This window comes from Fusarium keratoplasticum, chromosome 6 (assembly GCF_025433545.1).
Source record: "Fusarium keratoplasticum isolate Fu6.1 chromosome 6, whole genome shotgun sequence".
In the NCBI taxonomy this organism is placed as follows: Eukaryota; Fungi; Ascomycota; class Sordariomycetes; order Hypocreales; family Nectriaceae; genus Fusarium; species Fusarium keratoplasticum.
This window is the reverse complement of record NC_070534.1, coordinates 1,769,422-1,788,272: the sequence shown is the minus strand read 5'-3', so window position 1 is coordinate 1,788,272 and position 18,851 is coordinate 1,769,422. Positions and strand designations below refer to the sequence as shown.

The 18,851-nt window shown below is 53.8% G+C and overlaps 9 protein-coding genes across 9 annotated transcripts; 6 read left to right on the top strand and 3 right to left on the bottom strand.

Moving 5' to 3' along the window:
• Positions 1–255: 255 nt before the first annotated feature.
• On the top strand, positions 256–1,121 carry NCS57_00851700 (uncharacterized protein; the record flags this gene model as incomplete). Its single annotated transcript, XM_053058329.1, has 2 exons — positions 256–453; positions 507–1,121. The coding sequence occupies 2 exons, from the start codon at positions 256–258 to the stop codon at positions 1,119–1,121; spliced, it is 813 nt and encodes a 270-aa protein (XP_052912160.1).
• Positions 1,122–1,801: 680 nt separating this feature from the next.
• NCS57_00851600 (uncharacterized protein) lies at positions 1,802–2,726 on the top strand (the record flags this gene model as incomplete). The annotated part of the gene is made up of 3 exons (XM_053058328.1): positions 1,802–1,938; positions 1,994–2,139; positions 2,194–2,726. The coding sequence occupies 3 exons, from the start codon at positions 1,802–1,804 to the stop codon at positions 2,724–2,726; spliced, it is 816 nt and encodes a 271-aa protein (XP_052912159.1).
• A 681-nt stretch (positions 2,727–3,407) lies between these two features.
• NCS57_00851500 (SGL domain-containing protein) lies at positions 3,408–4,349 on the top strand (the record flags this gene model as incomplete). Its single annotated transcript, XM_053058327.1, has 1 exon — positions 3,408–4,349. Exon 1 carries the CDS (start codon positions 3,426–3,428, stop codon positions 4,347–4,349), a length of 924 nt encoding a protein of 307 aa, XP_052912158.1. The 5' UTR covers positions 3,408–3,425.
• Positions 4,350–4,549: 200 nt separating this feature from the next.
• On the bottom strand, positions 4,550–5,708 carry NCS57_00851400 (Pre-mRNA polyadenylation factor FIP1; the record flags this gene model as incomplete). Its single annotated transcript, XM_053058326.1, has 4 exons — positions 4,550–5,088; positions 5,145–5,383; positions 5,442–5,494; positions 5,547–5,708. 4 exons carry the CDS (start codon positions 5,706–5,708, stop codon positions 4,550–4,552), a joined length of 993 nt encoding a protein of 330 aa, XP_052912157.1.
• Positions 5,709–5,974: 266 nt separating this feature from the next.
• NCS57_00851300 (uncharacterized protein) lies at positions 5,975–7,667 on the top strand (the record flags this gene model as incomplete). The annotated part of the gene is made up of 3 exons (XM_053058325.1): positions 5,975–6,144; positions 6,249–6,836; positions 6,887–7,667. Exons 1-3 carry the CDS (start codon positions 6,074–6,076, stop codon positions 7,665–7,667), a joined length of 1,440 nt encoding a protein of 479 aa, XP_052912156.1. The 5' UTR covers positions 5,975–6,073.
• Positions 7,668–8,122: 455 nt separating this feature from the next.
• NCS57_00851200 (DNA-directed RNA polymerase III subunit) lies at positions 8,123–8,986 on the bottom strand (the record flags this gene model as incomplete). Its single annotated transcript, XM_053058324.1, has 2 exons — positions 8,123–8,800; positions 8,867–8,986. The coding sequence occupies 2 exons, from the start codon at positions 8,984–8,986 to the stop codon at positions 8,123–8,125; spliced, it is 798 nt and encodes a 265-aa protein (XP_052912155.1).
• A 251-nt stretch (positions 8,987–9,237) lies between these two features.
• Positions 9,238–10,462, top strand: NCS57_00851100 (uncharacterized protein; the record flags this gene model as incomplete). Its single annotated transcript, XM_053058323.1, has 2 exons — positions 9,238–9,430; positions 9,510–10,462. The coding sequence occupies exons 1-2, from the start codon at positions 9,274–9,276 to the stop codon at positions 10,460–10,462; spliced, it is 1,110 nt and encodes a 369-aa protein (XP_052912154.1). The 5' UTR covers positions 9,238–9,273.
• A 271-nt stretch (positions 10,463–10,733) lies between these two features.
• On the bottom strand, positions 10,734–16,311 carry NCS57_00851000 (uncharacterized protein; the record flags this gene model as incomplete). Its single annotated transcript, XM_053058322.1, has 2 exons — positions 10,734–14,993; positions 15,049–16,311. 2 exons carry the CDS (start codon positions 16,309–16,311, stop codon positions 10,734–10,736), a joined length of 5,523 nt encoding a protein of 1,840 aa, XP_052912153.1.
• Positions 16,312–17,049: 738 nt separating this feature from the next.
• Positions 17,050–18,687, top strand: NCS57_00850900 (uncharacterized protein; the record flags this gene model as incomplete). Its single annotated transcript, XM_053058321.1, has 1 exon — positions 17,050–18,687. The coding sequence occupies one exon, from the start codon at positions 17,050–17,052 to the stop codon at positions 18,685–18,687; it is 1,638 nt and encodes a 545-aa protein (XP_052912152.1).
• Positions 18,688–18,851: the final 164 nt, after the last annotated feature.

Here is an 18,851-nt window from a genome sequence, read left to right as displayed (position 1 = left end):
CTTGGCAAGAGGAGGAGGAGTACGAGGCGCTCGCGCGTGATGGAGGGGAAGTAAAAATCCTACATCTGCAAACAAACTTCTTTTTCAGACCTTGCATCATTCTCGATTTGTTCAACCTATAATCCTTTCTCTCGTTTGTTCTGGCTTAGCGACCTGTCTAGACCTTGTTTACATTGACACCTCGAGGGCGCATAAACCCCATCTCCCCCGCAACAAGAGTAAACAGGCGAGACTCAAAGAAAGAAACACACACATATGGCTCCCGCACCCTCCAGTGAGCCCTACGGCATCGGCCATGGCGTTGAAGATGTCGCCAACAGTCTGCTACGGCGTGATCTTCAGAACCCTACACATACGCAACAGGTGACGCTGGGCATCATCGCCGTCTACGTGGTCGTCATTGCGATTCTATGGAACGTTCCCTATGTCCGCATGGTTCTCTGGCCCTTCAAGGTATGTTTTGTCAACGGTTATTAGGTGACGGAGATGTAGCTGACTCTGTGCAGATGCTGGTCATCGCCTTTCACGAATTTGGACATGCCATCACGGCTGTGCTCACTGGAGGCAAGGTCAAGTCCATCAGCCTCGATCCCAACGAAGGAGGTGTCACGCACATGATTGGCGGCAAGAGCGCCATCACTCTACCAGCTGGCTATCTGGGCTCTTCCATCATCGGCGCTCTCCTGACCTTTTGCGGTTTCAACATTGTCGCCAGCAAAGTAGCTAGCATCGTCTTGGCCGTCTGCTTCCTCCTGACCCTGTGGTGGGGTAAGCGAGACTGGCTGACGATCCTTACTATTTTGCTCGCCGTCGGCCTCCTCATCGCCTGTTGGTTCATTTCACACGCCCAGGCCCTTCGCTTCGTCGTGCTCTTTATTGGCGTCATGTCGTCGCTCTACAGCGTGTGGGATATCTGCGACGATCTGATCCTGCGTAAAGTAAACTCTTCCGACGCCAGCGTTTTCGCCAAGAGGTACGGCGGCTCCTCGCAGTGCTGGGGTGTCATCTGGTCCATCATTTCGGTTTGCTTCATGGCTGCTGGCATCGTTGCTGGCCTGGCTGCCTTTTCTCAGTCGTTTGAGCAACAAGAGAAGGACTCTCAGAAGTTCATTCCCACCTAGACGAGTGATTGTCTACAGCAAAGGATTGGCGTGATTTCTCTACTTTGGTTGTTTTATTCACCTATATGGGGGGACAGACTGTTTGAAAAACCGGCGGACACAGTACCTGGAGTTTTTGACTGTCGCTGAATTTGGTCATGATAATAAGGATCAAGATGGTTCGAGAGCTATAGGTTCATAATGAAGAGAGATAGATGTGTATTACAAGTCGCTAGAGGTTGAGAGCGAGACCGGATTGATACCCTCTAAGAATGGAATGGATCTTGTTTCCATAGGTAAACATTGTTTCACTTTGTTACTCGGATTGCACTTGTGAGTTACCGTCGATTCCTCCCAGAGTCGCTATTCAGGGAGGACAATGTACAGCATCTGTCCCACAGGTTTGCGAAATCTCCGTTCAAGTGACGAACCCTCATCACTACTTGAGTCGGTCCTTTAACTCAGCCGTGTCTGACAAACCCTCTGTGGTACCATTGTGACTTGTTCAAGGCAACGGCTCTGCCTCATGAAACGTGATCAACTTGTACAGTTTCCAGAGGACGTTGGCTCACTGCTTCGGATTTAACATAAGAACAGGAGAAGTTTCCTCAAGGAGACTTCTTCTCGGACAAGAATAAACTTGACAAGCAGACTCCCACGTGTACTACAAACCTCGAGAAAGAATCCCCGTGTCTTTCAACATGACATCGAACTTTAACCTCCCTTGCGCGATGACCAGAATCGCGCCTCCATCCGAAGAGGACTATTCCCACGAACCTTCCAATCTGAGTCTCTGCGGAGACAGTTACTTCTTCAGCGGACGCTTTAGAAGCTATGGGTAAGAATCCTGCGATATATTATGTAAGTGGTGTGTTCCTGACTTGCTCTCTCAGCCGAGTCCCCAAAGCTGTCGAGGAAAACAATGAACTGGACTTTGACCATGTGCACGGAGCGTATACCACCGAGTACATCGTGCTTGGACCCAATGAACGATACTTTCGCTGCAGGCGTATCCGCGAAGGCGAAGTTGCCGCCATGAGTGAGTTTCCCCTTACCCTCTATTAGATACAGTCTTGTGCTCATTCTTTGTCAGACAGCAGTGACCTGGAAGATTACGAAAAAGTTGCCGACTTCTGCGATGACCACCAAGTCGAGCGCCCAGCCTTTCTCTGCTTCGGCCCTGACGGCACGTTCTACATCCGTACCGTGAACGACGAAGAGAAGTGGAAGCTCCCCGCCGACACGGTCCGCGACGCTCTGCAGGTGACGCCAGGCGCCGCGCAATCTGGCGTTCAGGGTCTCTGGCTCGGCGACGGGGGTTCATGGGTGGTCCAGTACCGCGACGGCAGCTTCCGCTTCGATCTCCGAGGCCGGTATGTCGCTCTAGAGAGGGCACTGCGACAGGCTCAAGAGGACGGCGTCCGAATCAGCGGCCTCGCTCTGAACCCGCTTGATGCGGATTCGTATGCTTGCGTCTTTAGTGACGGAGTGGTTGAGTACGAGGCCGGGCAAGCTGGATTTGATGGAAAGGAATTTGAGAAGTGGTGTGAGGAGAACTTTGAGCTGAAGGAGCTTCACAAGCTGTTGGCTGAGATTTCCGAGGTCACTAAAAGTAACTGGCCATGAGCCATCACGGTCACTACATGGCGCCTGACAATCTTGGGGCGCTCATATCGTGGTTTGCTATTTACACTACTCCATAGTTAGAGAAAAGAAGCCCCGATAGGAGGAATATACCGTAGATACATCAAAATAACCACTATATGTGCTTTGAAGAAACCCACTCCGTTTGTTCACACTGAGTCGGTTTGCCTTAGACTTTCTTTATAGACGTGGCAAGATCTCTTAAATAATGCCTAACCAGAGTTTGCTACGCATTATTTGTGCTACATTTTTTCAATGCTGCCTGTATATAGCATTTTCATATAATTGGAAGCTTCCCAGAATTCCACGGCGCCCGGCCTTACCAATCGGCCTCAGCCCCGTGAACTGCCCCACACACCGGCGGACTTGTTCGGAGTGGTGGGCCTTGTCTCCGGGGGCTCAACTTCCAGTGACGATTTTGGCAAAACCTGCTAGCTTACATATCCAAGATGTGACGCTTCATGGCGGAGGCTAGGGATATCATTGGCAGCTACTGAGTAGATCCTGGCCAAGTCTGTAAGATGCTGACATCGGCTCCTTAGGAAGACGACCAAGCTAAGGCATGTAAGCGCCCTATGGAGGACGTAGTTAAGTATAAAAGACTCTCACCATGACGTTGCATTTCGTTTCAGATAACCTCTCATTCTGTTTACAAGACGCGTAAGCATCGGAAACCTCACAATGGCCTCGACGAAAACCCTCTTTCAGCTTTCCTCGCAGCCAACTTGGTTCGAGAACATCTCCATCCGACCCAACGGCACCATCTTAGCAACACGTCTCGACGTCCCTGAAGTCTGGGCCGTTGATCCTGTCACTTCCTCCGGCTCTCTCCTGTTCCGAATTCCACTTCCCAAAGATGTCCCATCGCAGGCCCTAACCGGCATCTGCGCCCTACGACCAGATGTGTTTGCCATCGGCGCTGGTATCTATGACATGACGGGCGGCACGGGGGCTAAGGCGGGTAGCTTCAGTGTGTGGCTCGCAGACTTGACGGGCCAAGAGCCAAAGGTTACCAAAGTGACCGACACACCTGAGATTGCCATGATTAACGGCATGGCAACGTGGGATGAGAATACGACTCTGCTTACAGATTGTTTGAACGGCAAGGTGTACAGACTCGACGTCACATCTGGAATGTACGAAATTGCACTGGAAGACGAGACTATGGAGATACCTGCCGGTGCGCCCTTTCAGGTTGGCATCAACGGTCTCAAAGTCCATCGCATGGCCGAGCAGATCCACGTTTACTACACCACCACGACCCGGTACTCGGTGTACCGCGTGCCCGTCACACATGAACTAAAGCCTGCAGGCACCGTGGAGACGCTTGCTTCAGGAGTCGTCCCTGATGACCTCGTCGTGGCACACGATGGAACTGTCTATGTGTGTACTAATGTCACAAACACCGTGGCGCGGATCCCACCAGGTGGAGGGGATGTGGCGACAGTCGCAGGAGAGTCAAAGGCCATGACACTTGCGGGATCGACGGCGTGTGTGTTTGGTGAAGGAGAAAAGGTGCTCTACGTTGCCACAGCTGGAGGCAATGCGACTCCTGTAGATGGCAAGACTGAGCCAGCTAAAGTTGTAGAGGTCAGATTGGACTAGGAGAACAAGTTCAAGGCAGAAAGATGTTTAAGAGACGACTATTCAAGTCTGTAGCTCAGTGATATTCTCACTCGAGTCAGTTAGGCCTTTGATGACCATTCTATCATCGTCCCAGGCCTATCGGCAACAAGCCCCAACGCCAGGTTTCCCCAATCCGTAAATCGACAAAGTCCATATTGTTACGATTGCAATGGCAATGATCACCACCTTCCACGACGTCCACGACCTCCGCCGAATCCTCCCCGTCCTCCACCTCCACCTCCGCCCGACATGTTCTGTTCGTATCCAAAGTTGCTCTGGTTCCCGCCGAAGCCGCCTCCAAAGTTGCCCCCTTGGCCTCCTTGGCTGCCTTGTCCTCCAGCACCACCAGCATTTTGCATACCGGCAAACATGGCATTCATCTGGCTGGGGTCCATCTGACTTGGATCCATGCCCGAGGCCATCATCTGCTGCATCATTGCCTGCATCTCAGGGGGCATGCCATCCATTCCGGGCATACCAGCAGCCGAGTTGCCACCGCTACCACCACCTGGCATGGCCATGCCGCCCATCATCATCATGTTGAACTCGTCCATCATCTTCTTATTGTTCTGGGCAAAAACATCGGCGCCGAATTCGCCTCGGACTGCCTCTTGCTTGGCGGCGTAAAGTGCCCATGTAAACTCGTCGAAGCCGTAGTTGAAGTAGTCGCTGATGTCCGTACCAGGCTTGCGCCACGGCTTGTCGTTTTCTGGGAGATCTTTGTCGCGTCATGTTAGTCTTAGACATGGGGCCAAGGAGGGGGCTTCAACTAACCTTCGTCAATGTTGACTTGCGTGATGGGTTTCCCTGAAGCAGCGTGAACAGGGATCGCGTTGACGTCTATCGTGGATTTTGAGGCAGCGGCTGAGGTCTTGTCGGCGCTGGGCGCAGCAACGTTGACCGAGCTGGATTGTCGCGACTCGCCTTCCTTCTTGACAGGTGCTGATTGTGAAGGCGAGTCATTCGAGGCTGATCTTTGAGGAATATTCCGAATATCGCTATATTTGGATTGGCTATTCACGAGGTCGACCGGTTAGTATTGCTCCTCGGCGCATTCAGAGTTTCACGTACGAAGGAGGAGCTGGTTTGGAGCCATCTTTTCGTTCGGTGATGATATCAATATCCTACAATGGCGGGTTAGAGAGCGTGTATGGTATGGAGTAGCAAAGCACCCACTGAGTCGTCATCATCCTCGTCCATGGCCGCGCCCTCATCTTCCTCTTCGCCTTCTTCAAGATCGTCTGCCTTGGGCTTGTCGTCTGGGGTTGCGCCCTGGGCCTTGGGTTCCTCGGGCACGTAGAGATCGTCGTCCTCGTCGATATCCATGTTGGCGACCATTAAGACGAGAAATTGAGACTGTTTTGTAAAGTGGGCGGTGAAAGAAAAGAGTGGTTGCAAGCTGGGTGTATATATGTACAAAGACGTCAAGCTCCAAGCTCTCGAGGTCCATGAGCTGCCCGGCGCGCCGAAATTTCTCCGGCCAGCTCCTTCACCGTCGCTGCAGGTACTGACCGAGACTGACCGACACTCACCTTGAGCCCAACTGGTCCAAGCGCCAATCCAGACCCAAACAGCTTTCGCTAGGCCTCTCAAGCTTGGAACATTTTACCCTGTCGCAGCCTCGCAACTCGGTCGTGTCGCGTGAATCCAGCCTCCAAGACAGCGTCGCGCTTGCTCAAGGAGCCTCTTCTGTTGCCCTGAGCATGTCATTGACCCGTTCAGCAAGCGGCCCAGCAGGCGGTCTAACCATCAACACCGGCGCGGCCAACGCCTTGTAAGCTCCACACCAAACCAAACAAAGCATCCACCCAGCGACCGACTCAAGACCTCAACCATCCTTCACTTTTGCTGACCGGTGCGCTTTCCTCTTGTCTACAGCGGCGCCACCGCTTCGAAGCCTTCAGCTGCCGGCACTCTGTTCGGTTCAGCTACGAATACCCCCAACAACACCACGACAGCGCCAGCCGGAGCAAGCACCATGTCGACGGCGGGAAGTCTCTTTGGCGGCGGCGCGCAAAAGACGGGGACGGGTCTTTTCGGTGGAGCGGCAAGCACTACAGCTTCAACTGGTGGCGGCCTTTTTGGGAACACCCAAGCAGCGACTGCTGCGCCTGCCACGGGCGGTCTCTTTGGGGCTGCCCCTGCGACGACCACGACCACAACAGGAGGCCTATTTGGCAACACAGCTGCGAAGCCTGCGGCGACTGGCACTGGTCTCTTTGGCAACACCGCAGCAACACAACAGACCCCAGCAGGAGGTCTCTTGTCCGCGACGACCACAGCCACTTCACTAGGCACACCAACTCCTACGGGTCAGAAGCCAGCAGGAGGCGGTCTGTTTGGAAACACTGCTACTGCTCAGGCGGCACCCGCCACAGGCACGACGAGTCTCTTTGGTGGTCAGAAGCCAGTGGGAGGTGGTCTCTTTGGAGGTGCTGCACCCGCTCAGCAGACTACAACAGCACAGTAAGTTTGTTAACTTTCAAGCTACAGACAGTCTGGCTGACTCATGACAGAAACACAAGCACATTCGGCCAGCCGGCAGCTCAGGTATCGGCCGTCCAAATCAACTACGACAACATCCGCCATCGCACACGCTTCGACGACCTGGCCAAGCCGGTACAAGATGAGATTGCGCTGCTGGACAAGGGCATCCAGAGGGTGATCAAGATGCGGGACGAGATTGGAGAGTTCATGCCGCAGCACGAGAAGGATATTGAACAGCTCGGCCGAGATGTCAGCTTTGTCGAGTCCAAGTTCCGCATTGTCGATGCGGCACTCAACAACGACGTCAACACCGTCAAGAATCTGCATGACCAGACACGGAAGAACGCAGCCGACGCCCGGCTGTGCTTCCGCGGCGCCGACAACCTCAAGCTGCCGGCGCACTACCACCAGACGGGCCTCTTTGCCAGCCAGGCCCCGACGGCTAACTCGAACGGAGGCGACGCCGCGTCGACGCACGCAGATGCGCAGGATCTCATCACCTACTTCAACCGCATCTGCGACGACATAGAAAAGTCAAAGGCACGTCTCGACGAGTACCGCGGCAGCATCGAGCGTGATATGCCCGGCGTTGAGAACGGCCTGTACGAGCAGATCCGCTCCCTTCGCGATCGCAGCACCACGAGCATCGTGGTGCAGGACAAGCTGAACGAGGTGCTGCTGGCGCTGAGGGATACGGGTAACGCCATTATTTACCAGGCTGGGCAGATTGCCGACACGCGCGAGCGACTGTCCCGACTTCAAGCGGGTATTGTGGACAGCGGAGTGTATGGCCTAAGCATGAACGCCTAAGCGGACAGGAGAAGGGGGGATGCTGGTTAGAGATTGCTGGGAGGTAATATCAATCAATCAATATATTGGGTATCGCGAGAGCTCGATTTCGAGAATAAGGGGGATTGGTCATAGAGGTCGCGTGTATGGTTGTGGAGTGTAGCAAGATTCTTCAAGGAGGCGTCTTTATGACATGTACGAATATACAAAAACTTTTGACAGGTCTTGAAAGACTGGGAGTAGGGTGAGCACAAATTGGACAATTTACCATGGAAGAAAGCAGATGATCAGTCATATCCTCCGGTCTTGAAGCTATCAGTGAAGCCATACATACTGTGATGAAACTCTCATTATTTCTTCTGCCTCTCGCGTCCGTTGGATGGATCGCGGGGCGTGGGTATCAAACCGATTGAATGCCGTGATAAGTATACAAAAAAAACCGTCGCTTTTTATCTTTTTTTGTCCTTTGGCCTCTTTTAAAACGTCCCTTCTCCGTCGCCGTCGTCTCCATAGTCGTCTCCAAACTCGTCGCCGTTATCAAAGTAGTTTTCTGCGTCGTAATCGCCTGCGTCTTCATCGTCGTACACCTCATCTTGATCATCCTCATCCGCGACCTCTTCGTCCTCAAGATCGGCAATCTCGTCGCCTTCTTCCTCCTTAAGAGCCTGTAGACGCTCTAACAAGTTCTTGCCCTGCATCTCATCCTCACCGTCACCAGCCAGACCAAACGCCTCCTCTGCGCTGGGCAACGCGCTGATGCTGCTGAGCTCAAGCTTCCGGCGCTTAAAGCCCTTGACGCCCGGTCCCCCCGTGGTGGCGGCGGCGTCGATGGTGTCGTACAACTCGCTGGGGAAGAGCTCGCGGCAGACGGGGCGGTTGGACCAGTCTGGCAGGGCGCGCTCCTCGCGGACAAACTTGTGCGAGTAGGTGGGGACCGCGGTGAAGGGGTCGAGCGAGGCCTTGCTCCTGACGCCGAACCGGGCGTTGGCCTGGGCTTGTCCGTAGTGTTTTCTTGGAGCTGTCGGGTCGTTGAGAGCTGTGCGCTTTGAGGTGTATAGAGGAGAGCCGTGGATCTGTCGCCGGAGGAGGAGTAGGTGTTGTACGGCGGCTTTTTCGGTTGTCGCGAGTTGTCTAGCGGTCGGAACCACATATGGCTATTACATGTCAGCAAAGTGCGTTCCTTCTATCATTTAGCAACGAGATATTGGGGATATGCGTACAGGAAATAGCTCTGAAGGTCGCGCATCCGGTTCTTCACCCGTATCCCAAGGCACATTTGGTCTACCACCTCGTCCGCCGCCTCTTCCACCACGGCCACCTCCTCGACCGCCTCGAGACATTGATGAGATCGCGCAAGCTCGTACAGAACCGGAGAGTTGAAGCAAAAGATGTCGAGCGTAAAATGGTTATAAGCTGTTGTAGTCGTTGCGATGATGAGTATGAAGGTTTGACGCAGAATGGATTTTTTGCGGGGGCCGCCCGAGGAAGGGAGCGGAATTTCCTCCGCCATGACGAATGCCCCGCAGTGTGCCTGTCAACTTGCAGCTTACATAGCTCCCCTGCCTAGAACAACACCAGAGAATACATCACGACGTTTGACAAATACAGCATCGAAAGAGAGTTTATCATGACGGAGAGACTCGTACCTGAGTACAACATGCAGGATGGAACCTTGCCCGTCACGGGCCTTTCAGAGTTGCAGGCGCATCTTGAGGAGCTGGTGAATGATCCAGCGACGCCGTTCAACGCCAAGCTGTTTGACGACGTTGAGCTTCAACTAAATGGTGTGTCTCTTCTCTCTTATACTCTCCCCATAATCAACAAGTACCTTCATCTGCCGTTCAGATTGCTAATTCATGCTAGAATCCAACATTCCTCCCCTCTTAACAACTCTGCTCCCTCCTCTCACAACAATCCTCAAGCAGACAACTCAAGACCCAACACCCCTCCTCTCACTCGCCATCAAACTCCTCTCTCCCCTGAACTTTTCCCGCTGCCTCACCATCGCAGACCCTCCTTCTCTTCTTGCCGCCTTGGGCTCTCCCCTTCCTGGCGCAAACCTCCTCGCCTTGGCCATCATCCACAAAGCGGCTCGTACTCCCGGTGATGCCGCCATCTTGAGCACCATTCCTGATGTTGTTGAAGAGGTTGTGCGGAGATGGCTCGACAGCCCTGACGTCGGGGTCGGTGAACGCGCCGCAAGAGTTTTGGGTGATATTCTAGAGACAGACTGCGATGTCATCGCCGAGGGTGAGGGCGTCAACGGCGTATCAGCTGCGACCAACGGCATCTTGGGCAACGAACTCGTCAAGCGCCGTGTTCCTGGCCACGCTCGTCTTTGGCGCCTTCTCTTCCTCGACCGTCAGTTCATCACTCTTATCACCTCTCTCTGCCGACCCGAAACCATCGACCGCCAGGCAACCCTCGCCCAGGGCCGGCTCCTGCGCATCCTCCCCCGTCTGGCGGCTCTCAACCCCCGCGCTCTATCAACGACACCTTTCCCGGACATTCTCTCTTTGCCTGATGCAGCTGCTGAGCCGGCTGGCCATGGGCTGCTGCAGTGGGCTGCGTTGACCATGGTTGACACCACGGACATGCTCATGCACCTGAGTCTCATCGACTTTTACGAGACGTTTGTGAGCATCATGCGGGTCGCGGGCAACTCGGCAGACAAGGACAAGGTTGTACGTGATCTGGTCAAGACAGCTGCTGATCGCGATGATCAGCTCAAGGCTTCCCTAAGAGGACTTCCTGATCGGACAGTTGAGGAGGAAGCGGTACCTCTGGCCAGGTATATCAGCCAGATACTCGACTGAGGCCTAGAGAGAACCAATTTGTATGATACCCAAGAAATAGACACGGAACGGAAAAGATACAGGTATTCATCTTAAAAACTCGACCACATAAAACATGCATATATTGTCACATCCGGTATAAGTCATACTACAAAACCCCCCAGGCCGGCCTACCGCCGTCTCGGACAACCCGGGGTTATCTAGATAAATGCCATCAAAAATCAACATTCTCTATTATTCCATCCAACGCCCCGCGCCCCTTCACAGTCAGCAGCCGCCGAGGGACTCGCTCCTACAGCATCCTCCGTGCGTCCGCCTCATGGTCCGCAATTGTGCCTTCCGTAGTCCGGCTCACAACGCTATCCCGTCGATCGTCACCAGGTCGAGACATGCCCTCGATTCCAAGGCCAACCTCTCCAACTCGGCGCAGCACTACCAAGAGTGCCGCTCGCAAATCAGGAGTGAGGTCCTTGATGAGCAGGTCGATCGCCAAGGGGTAAAAGTCAGGGATGTGTGTCTTGAAGGCGTCCTCGGGGAACGTCGCAAACCCCTCCAGAACATCAACCACAACCGGCCGCCAGGCAATGATGTTGCGATGCTGGCTCTCATCCTCCAAAGTAGAGTAGCTGTGAACAATGTCCTTGCACAGAGGTACCAGAGCAGCCTCAACGTCAGGCCGGCTCTCCAGTCGCTCCGGTGCGTTATCCGCAAACATGCGGAAGAGGATCGAGATGTATGTGGCAGCAGACCCGCTCTCCTGCTTCAGGAGGTTAGGGGGCTGCTTCATGAAGCCCTCTCGCCACAGCCTCATTCGGAGCTCCTTATCTTCGTTGAAGCGGCGAGCGAACTGGAAGGATCGTTTGAGCAGTGCCATCAGTCGCAGGAGCTCGGTCGATGGGATATGTGTGTAGACCGTGTCGTTGCTAAACAGCTCATTGACTGTCTCGATCATGAGGAGCTGAAGAACGCAGCGGGAGATGATTCGGTTGAAGAATCGTCGCCGAGCTGCCGTCACAACAATCGGCTGCTGCTGAAGGTTCGATGATGGCTTAAACTCTTCCAATGGAGCTTGGGGGCTCTCTGCCGTCGGTGTGCGCAAGTCCTCCTCGGCCTGTCGGGGAGACAACGGAGGCGCGATCGAGTCATCGTCGGCCTCCTCGGTGCCGTTAATCTTGAGCGACTTCTCGTCCACTGGAACATCGGTTTGCGGAGTGCTGGAGAAATCGAGTCCGTTGGGTGGGGGCTCTATCGACGCCGTTGAGTTGATTGCTGTGGCAGTGAATAGCTGATACGCTGTTGTTCGCTCAAACAGCTCGCAGAAGGCACCGACAAGCTTATTCCAGTGCTGAGGCTTGAACTTGGTGACATTCTTCAAGATCAGCTGCTGCAGGCAGTTGCTTCCAATCCGAGAGATAGTGTCGTTCTCTTGGCAGATGCAGAGCGCCAGAAGCTCCAAGAACCTGTCCAACATGTACTCCAAGGCATCAAAGTAATGCGTGAACAAGGTGATCATGTTTCGAAGTGCTTGAATCATAGTGGTCGACAACCAAACTGAGAGCTCCTCATGGTTCAGAACGTTGGTCATCTCTGGTCGAGACCTCAACACCATGAAGATGGGGTAGAGCTGCTGTCGCCACAGAATATCCCAGAATTCAGATGGGAAGTCACCGCCATACCTGAGCAAGGTTTCAAAGAAGTACTCGAGAGCATTTGAACGCACCTCCAGGTCCTCGCCTGTCATCAGGACGTCGTGGAAGGCGAAGAGTACAGGGAACCAGTAGCCCTCCTCGACCGATGTATTTGATCGGGATCGCTTGATCTCCGGTGACTTAGGGGCTCCCTCTGGGGCGGCCGTCTTGTTGTACTTTTGCGACAACGGGCACTCGGGTGTCTTGAGCATGGCAGGAATCAGAGACTTCAGCAGCTCCAGGGCTGCCAGGCTCTTCTTCTGGAACTTGAGGTTCTTGGAGAACTCGGTCAAGCACACAATGAGGTCGGTAAACGCGCCTTGAGAGATGACAACACCAAACTTGGTCTTGTACACTTGGTTGACATTCTCGTACGCCAGGTTGACGATGCTCTCGTATGGCTCACGGGCCGCCACCGTGAAGACGCCAAACATGGTTCTCCAGCCTGAGCGGATGTTATCTCCCTTGGCCTGGATCATCTGGATCAGACATCGCAGAACCATATCCTTGACCGTGACGTTGTGCGAGTTGGCAAGCACATGCTCAAAGGGCTTCAAGAAGTCCTTTTGGAATTTGAAACCCGCCAGCTCCTCAATCTCCATGAAGCGCATCGACAGCTGACGCAGCGAGTCGAGAGCAAAGAAGACAATGTTCATGTTGTTATGGCATCCCACTCGGTTGAAGTGCTCGCCAAAAACATCCCAGATATTGCTCCATTCGAACCTTACACGATCCATGTTGTAGTAGCTGATCTCGACAATCTTCTGCAAGCTGTACGTTCGAGGGGAGTCGTTGGACCCTGACACCTTGATCTCATCCCAGCTGACCTCAGTCAGAGCCTTGGCAAAGTGAACCATGGCCTCGCCAGTGAGGTTTGCCGTGTTGGTGAAGATGCGATCGACGCTGCGAATCACTTCGTCCGAGCGACTCTCAAGCGCAATCTCGGTTGAGAAACCCTTGGATCCGGCGGTGCCTGACCTTGGCCGAGGCCGCTTGGACTGGGTCGAAGACCGAGAGTCTGAAGTTTCTGTCCTTTGCGGAGGCAGGAAACGGGCCTTGGAAACATCGGGAATAGCACTCTCGTCCACGCCGCCTGAAATAAGCTGCAGTCGGTCCAACTGACTAATGCACATCAAGATGTCCTTCCAAGAATCTCGAAGAACGTTGCCCTCAGTCTGTCCCAGTTCGAGGATGACCTTGAGAGCCTCAATGTTCTTGGCCAGGATTTCCTGCGGGTTGTTCAAGTTGGTGGCATTCTTCAAGGCTGACATGAACGCCTCCCTGGGAGTGGAAAGGTCAAAGAGGCAGGCAATCCTGGTAGCCAGCTTCATGCCCTCTAGGCACAGCTTGTTGACCTCGAGGTTATGAGATTTTTGAATCTGGCTCGAGAGGGTCCAGAAGATGGACATCCAGGTCACGTCGAACATGGGTCCAACATGCTTGAATGAGGTTGCCTCGATGTACTTGGGGCCACTCTTGGTGGCGTTCCGGCGCTGGCTCTTGAACAAGTTCTTGAACAGTTGCTCGGAGCGCAAGGCAATCTCTTCCGACTGCTGCACATATGCTTCTCTTTGCAGATCTCGGCCAACGTTGGACAGAGCCTGACCAAGACCCGCGGCAATGCCAACAGATGGAGCTGGGGCGTTGCCAGCCGCCGCCGCCGCATCACGCTCACTCTTGAGCACGATCTCGTTGGCTGCAATCTCATCATAGATGCCCAGGAGGTAGTCATCGGGCAAATCGGCGTTGTCGTTAATACCGCGATTATTCTTGATAAACTCCTCCTTGCTCATGCGCTTGGCAACCTTGACACTGTGGAGATCAGTGTTCAGGAGAATGACCGAATAGGCGAGGACATAGGCGGTATCGGCGTTGGCAAAGGCGTTGGGGTTGCCCAGAACATAGCGCTCAGCAAACTTGAGCATGAAGCGATCAATCTTCTGAGCTTCACCTGGCAGACGGAAGGACTGGAGGAACTGGCGCAGAGCATCGACAAAGCGCCGCTTAGCAAACTCCATTGTGTCGACAAAGGCATGCATGGTGTCAATGTTGAACTGGTCACCCTCACCCAGGTACTCGCCAATCTGGGCCTTGTCGAGCTTGTCTTCCTTCAACAAGAACTCGGCAATGTCCTTGGGGCTTTCACTTGCGATGAAACCATCACGGAGCAACAGCTTGATTCCCTTCTTCGGCTTGAAGTTGAACTGCCTGATGGCGTTTGTCAAGGCCGTCTTCCTCGCCTTCTCCTTCTCCAGCTGATCAGGGTCATCCTCGAGTATGGGAGTAGATGGTGGAAGAGGCGTCTCAATACGGGAGGAGCTATCGTTGATACTAGGATCGATAGACGGTCTGATGTAATCCAACGACGCCTTGTTGTCGGTGTTTTCGTTCCGCGCGGGTTCGGCATCGCCCCGGATCGGTGCCGACCAGTTCACCAAGGACCGAAGAGTCTCAACCAATGCCTCAATTGATAGTCGCTTAATGGCGTATTCCTTGGGGTAGTCAGGCTCAGGCTCCTGGTGCGGTGCGATGTGGGCAACAGTCAAAGGAGGCGGCAGAGTCGCCTTGAGCTGCCACTCGCTCGCAGGGTTCGTCTTTGCCCGCATCTCTTCGTACACTTGCTCGTGGATGGTGGTGATAGTGATAGGGGTGGTGGAGAACTTGGACAAATCCTCGATGATCGTCTGATAAATGTTGTCGACGGTCTGATCGCAGTCGTAGTTAAGGTAGATTTCGACCAAGGCCTTGGGGTCGGCGCAGAGTCGGTTAAGCACAGTGACGAACTGAAGCTTTTGAGATAGGGGCGCCGTCTTCCGGGCCAGGAGGGCGAGGTAGATCTCGTTGAGGAAAACCTCAATTTCTTTCTGTAATCTGTGTAAGCTACTTGCGACTTGCGCGCCTGATCCGACAAAAACTTACCTTGAAATCGGCTCGCATATACTTGAGCATCAACCAAAAGATCTCGCAGCTGACATTAAATATCCTGTCGACCGAGCTCGCGCCATTGCGAGTGATGCTGAGACAGAGGTAGAACTTAATAGCTTGAAGGAAACTCGTAGGTTCGTTGCTTTTAGAATTCTTAATCGTACACAAGGGCGAAGTGAAGACGGCAATGTTGTTGTTGAGGAGGGTGTGGATGAGGTGGAGGGAGATAAGCTTGGAGCGCATCGGCTGGCCGCGGACATCGTAGAGCTGATCGGGCGGCAGAACCTTGGTGGACAGGTTGCAGAAGGATCGGAAGACGAGGTAGGCATCGCGGATGTAGACCTCATCTTCGGCGTCCAGCACCTCGCTATCTTCTGCTGATCCAGAATCGTGCCCCGTGTGGTCAGAGGCTGAAGCATCTGTCTCCTTATGATGCTTGAGCTGGGTGACCATGGTAGGTCCATCTCCAAGATTCGAGTCGTCGAAGCTCTTGCGATGTTCAAGATCCTTCAGGGTGAGCTTAACAGCGCTCTCTGAGGGCTCTACAGAGGCAGAACCATTATCCGGCGTAGCGGGCGAGTCGTCGCGGTCATGGCCATCGTGGGCGCCGTTGGTCGAGTCGGCCTGGTCAAAGGTGACATTGCTAGAGCCATGCTTTAGGTTCTCGAGGTTCAGACGGGCCTCCTTCATGTGCAATCTCGTCTTGACACGCTCAAAGACAGTACCGACCATCTGCGTCAAGGTACCTTGTGCTACCTGCTGGTTGGCGGTGCTCCGCGACAGCAGGAAGACATTGTAGACTTGGCGCACGGCCTTGAGGAGGCCAGCGCCATGGACGACAATCTTGTCATTGAGGACAGCGGCAAGCAGGGACTTGACAATCTGTAGCTGAATCTCGACAGCGGTCGTCTCGCCCTGGAAGCAGTTGCAGATGGTATCGATGGCTCGCTCGATCAGGGGGGGAGCAGGTTCGGCGCCATCTTCGGTTCCCTCGGGAGGGCTGCCCGGGACGGAGAAGTATGAGTAAGAAATAAGCTTTCCGATGCAGTCGAGGGCAGTCGTGGTAAGCTGGACATTGGTAGATCGCGAGGCCAGCTGCAGAGGAGCGAAGACTATCTCGGGGTCGGGGAGCTGGTCCTGCTCTTTGATGGCATCGAGGGCCTTTGTGGTGGACTCGGCCAGCTGCTTGTTGCGCTGGGCATCCTTGGACGAGGCAATGGCCTCGAGCGAGGACACGACGAATTTGAGGGAGCTCATGAGGGAGCGCAGCGAGGACCAGCGGCCATTCGGCAAGGGAATGCGGACGAGGTCGAGATGGTCGAGTCGGGTCGGGGGGAGGAGGAGGATGTTGCAAGGTTGACGTCGCTCTCACGGGGCAATTAAAGAAAGGAGACGACGGCGGCGCGGGAGAGGCGAGCTAGAGCTCACGAACCTCTGTCTGTTTGAAACGGAATATTGCGTATGCACACAACAAGGTTAAAAAGAATGACCTGCAGAGTAGTAAATTTTACCTCTTCTCTTCAAGTCGAGACGATTATAAACAAAATAAACAAACGAGGCCAGGAAATGTTGGTGCCTTGAATCTTCCTCTTGGCCTTCTTGACGCTGGCTCTCAGAGCTAGGGATGGTACTTTACGAAGTGGACAGCGTTTCCAGTGGAGGCTCCGCCAAAAATGAGCTCCCCCCCGGCCCCGAAAAGATCCCCCAATAGTCCTGCCAGCTGACCAATCACAGACCAGGCGCACGCGTGTCTTTAACTGTAATCCAGGGACTGCCAATTCCCGACTCTCCGTTAGTCTCAAGCCACACGAGGCTGAGCAGCCAACCAACTGGACCCCTGCGTTCTCCATAGAATGGATGGAAGATTCATACAGACATCGGTGGAATCTCGCATGGAAGCCTAGGATCTCGAATAGAGTTGCCTGTTGCTCCAAATTAATTTGGCGAAATTACCTTCATGTCCAACTCACAGAAACCCAGCTTCTGGTACGCGTCATGCTAGATGTCCAAAACTATCAAACCTCGGCGGCTGTTCAACAAAATGTCGACCCAGAAACCGCCCTGCGTCAGTCTCAGATGCTCGAGTCTGCAAGGAGCCACTCCCGTCTCCTTGTTACCAGCATCAACGAGATTGAGCTTCTCGTAAAGAGACTGGAAGCAAAGTCTAGACCCGTCGCATCATCTGGACTTCCAACTTTTATTCGAACCCTGCAGCGCGAAAATGAGACTCTCAGCGGCCTTGTGAATGAGTTGTCAAGTACAAGTCTTGACGCTCAGAAGCTCACGCTCCTAGATCGGAAACTCGATGCTAGTGTCAACGTGGTCAGCCGCAGCGTTGCACAATGGGATCGACTCAAGCGATGTGGTGGCTTCGTCGCTGTCAACCAGACCTTTCAGGGCTCATCCAAGGACGGACGAAAACGCGAAGTTGCAAAGCTTGACATTGCAGGTCAAGAAAAGCAAAAGATGCACCGTCTATTGAAAGAGCAAGGCCGCGTTGAAGTGGACGTTGTCGAGGGCGGGCGTGAGTGGCTCGCTGTCAAGGCTATCTCCCCTGACCGTCTTGCCCGCCAAATGACTGACTGCGGTTGGGGATGGGGCGACCACGAACTCGGTGACAAGGTCGACAACGATGAGTGGGAGGATACTCCTCTTGCAAAGTTCGTGCGGCGGTTAGTTGCAGCTGCAAGGATGAACCGCCACGAATATCAGTTTCCCCGGATACGACTGGTTCTCTCCAACCTAAGTCGTGGGGAGGAAGAATTAGACATCTTCCTCTATCAACTGGAACACATGGATCCCTTAGTTGAGGTTATCATCGAAGATCAGGACAGTACCTTCATTACAGCTCCTCCTCCTCCCTTGGATGAAGCTCTGGAGAAGCTGGTGGGCGATGAATTAGCGTCTATAACGTCGACGGTAAACCTTGATCACACCATCTTGATTGACCTCATCTCGGACTTGACGCATACGGACCTTCAGCCCCAGCCATGGCAGTCACGGACAACGCGGGCACAGATAGAGGAGGAAAATAGCCACGAGGGTGGACTCATGGCTCGCACTCTGTATCCAGTGTTGGCAGGACGCAAGCTCGTCTGCACTTGGGAGGCTGCGATTCACTTCCATGACGTGCTGGAGACTGTCGGGACCGCGACTGAGCGGGAGCGTGGGAGGTTACTAGTCCCATGGGACGACGACATACGGAACATGTCTTCAGACATGATTCGCCAGCGCTTCCAGCAGCTCTCCATCCATACCTTACCTGCCGATGTGCAGGTCCCCGTCACTATCTTGCAAGAGTCCTGGAAAATGGATGCAGTCACAGATGCCGTCTCCAACGGAACGCTGCCCCGCGTCGCTCAGGATGTAGCACGCAGCAGTGGCTTTAAGAGCTCCAAGCTGTCCATCTTTATGTACGGGTGGGCAGCAGGCGTGACTACCATCACTAGCAACAAGGAAGTACGGGGCCAGATCCGGACATGGATAGAGACGCATCGCACGGATGATGAGGAGATTGGGCCTCAGATTTGGAGGGTAGATGTTACACGGAATCTCTTGGCAAAGGCTGCAAAGCCGAGGGAGGGGTGGCAAGAGAAGGATGGAGCTGAGGTTGATGAAAGGGATGATGAATGATGATTTATATTATATCTTGCATACTTGAAATTATAAACCTTTGTGAAATATTCTTTATTTCGTAGATGGTTGGACATTAACCATAAGAGGTTCTGTGGAGATACCCTACAACTCGACTTGGGCAATCGAATTTTCAGATTTCAACACTTTACATGACTGAAATG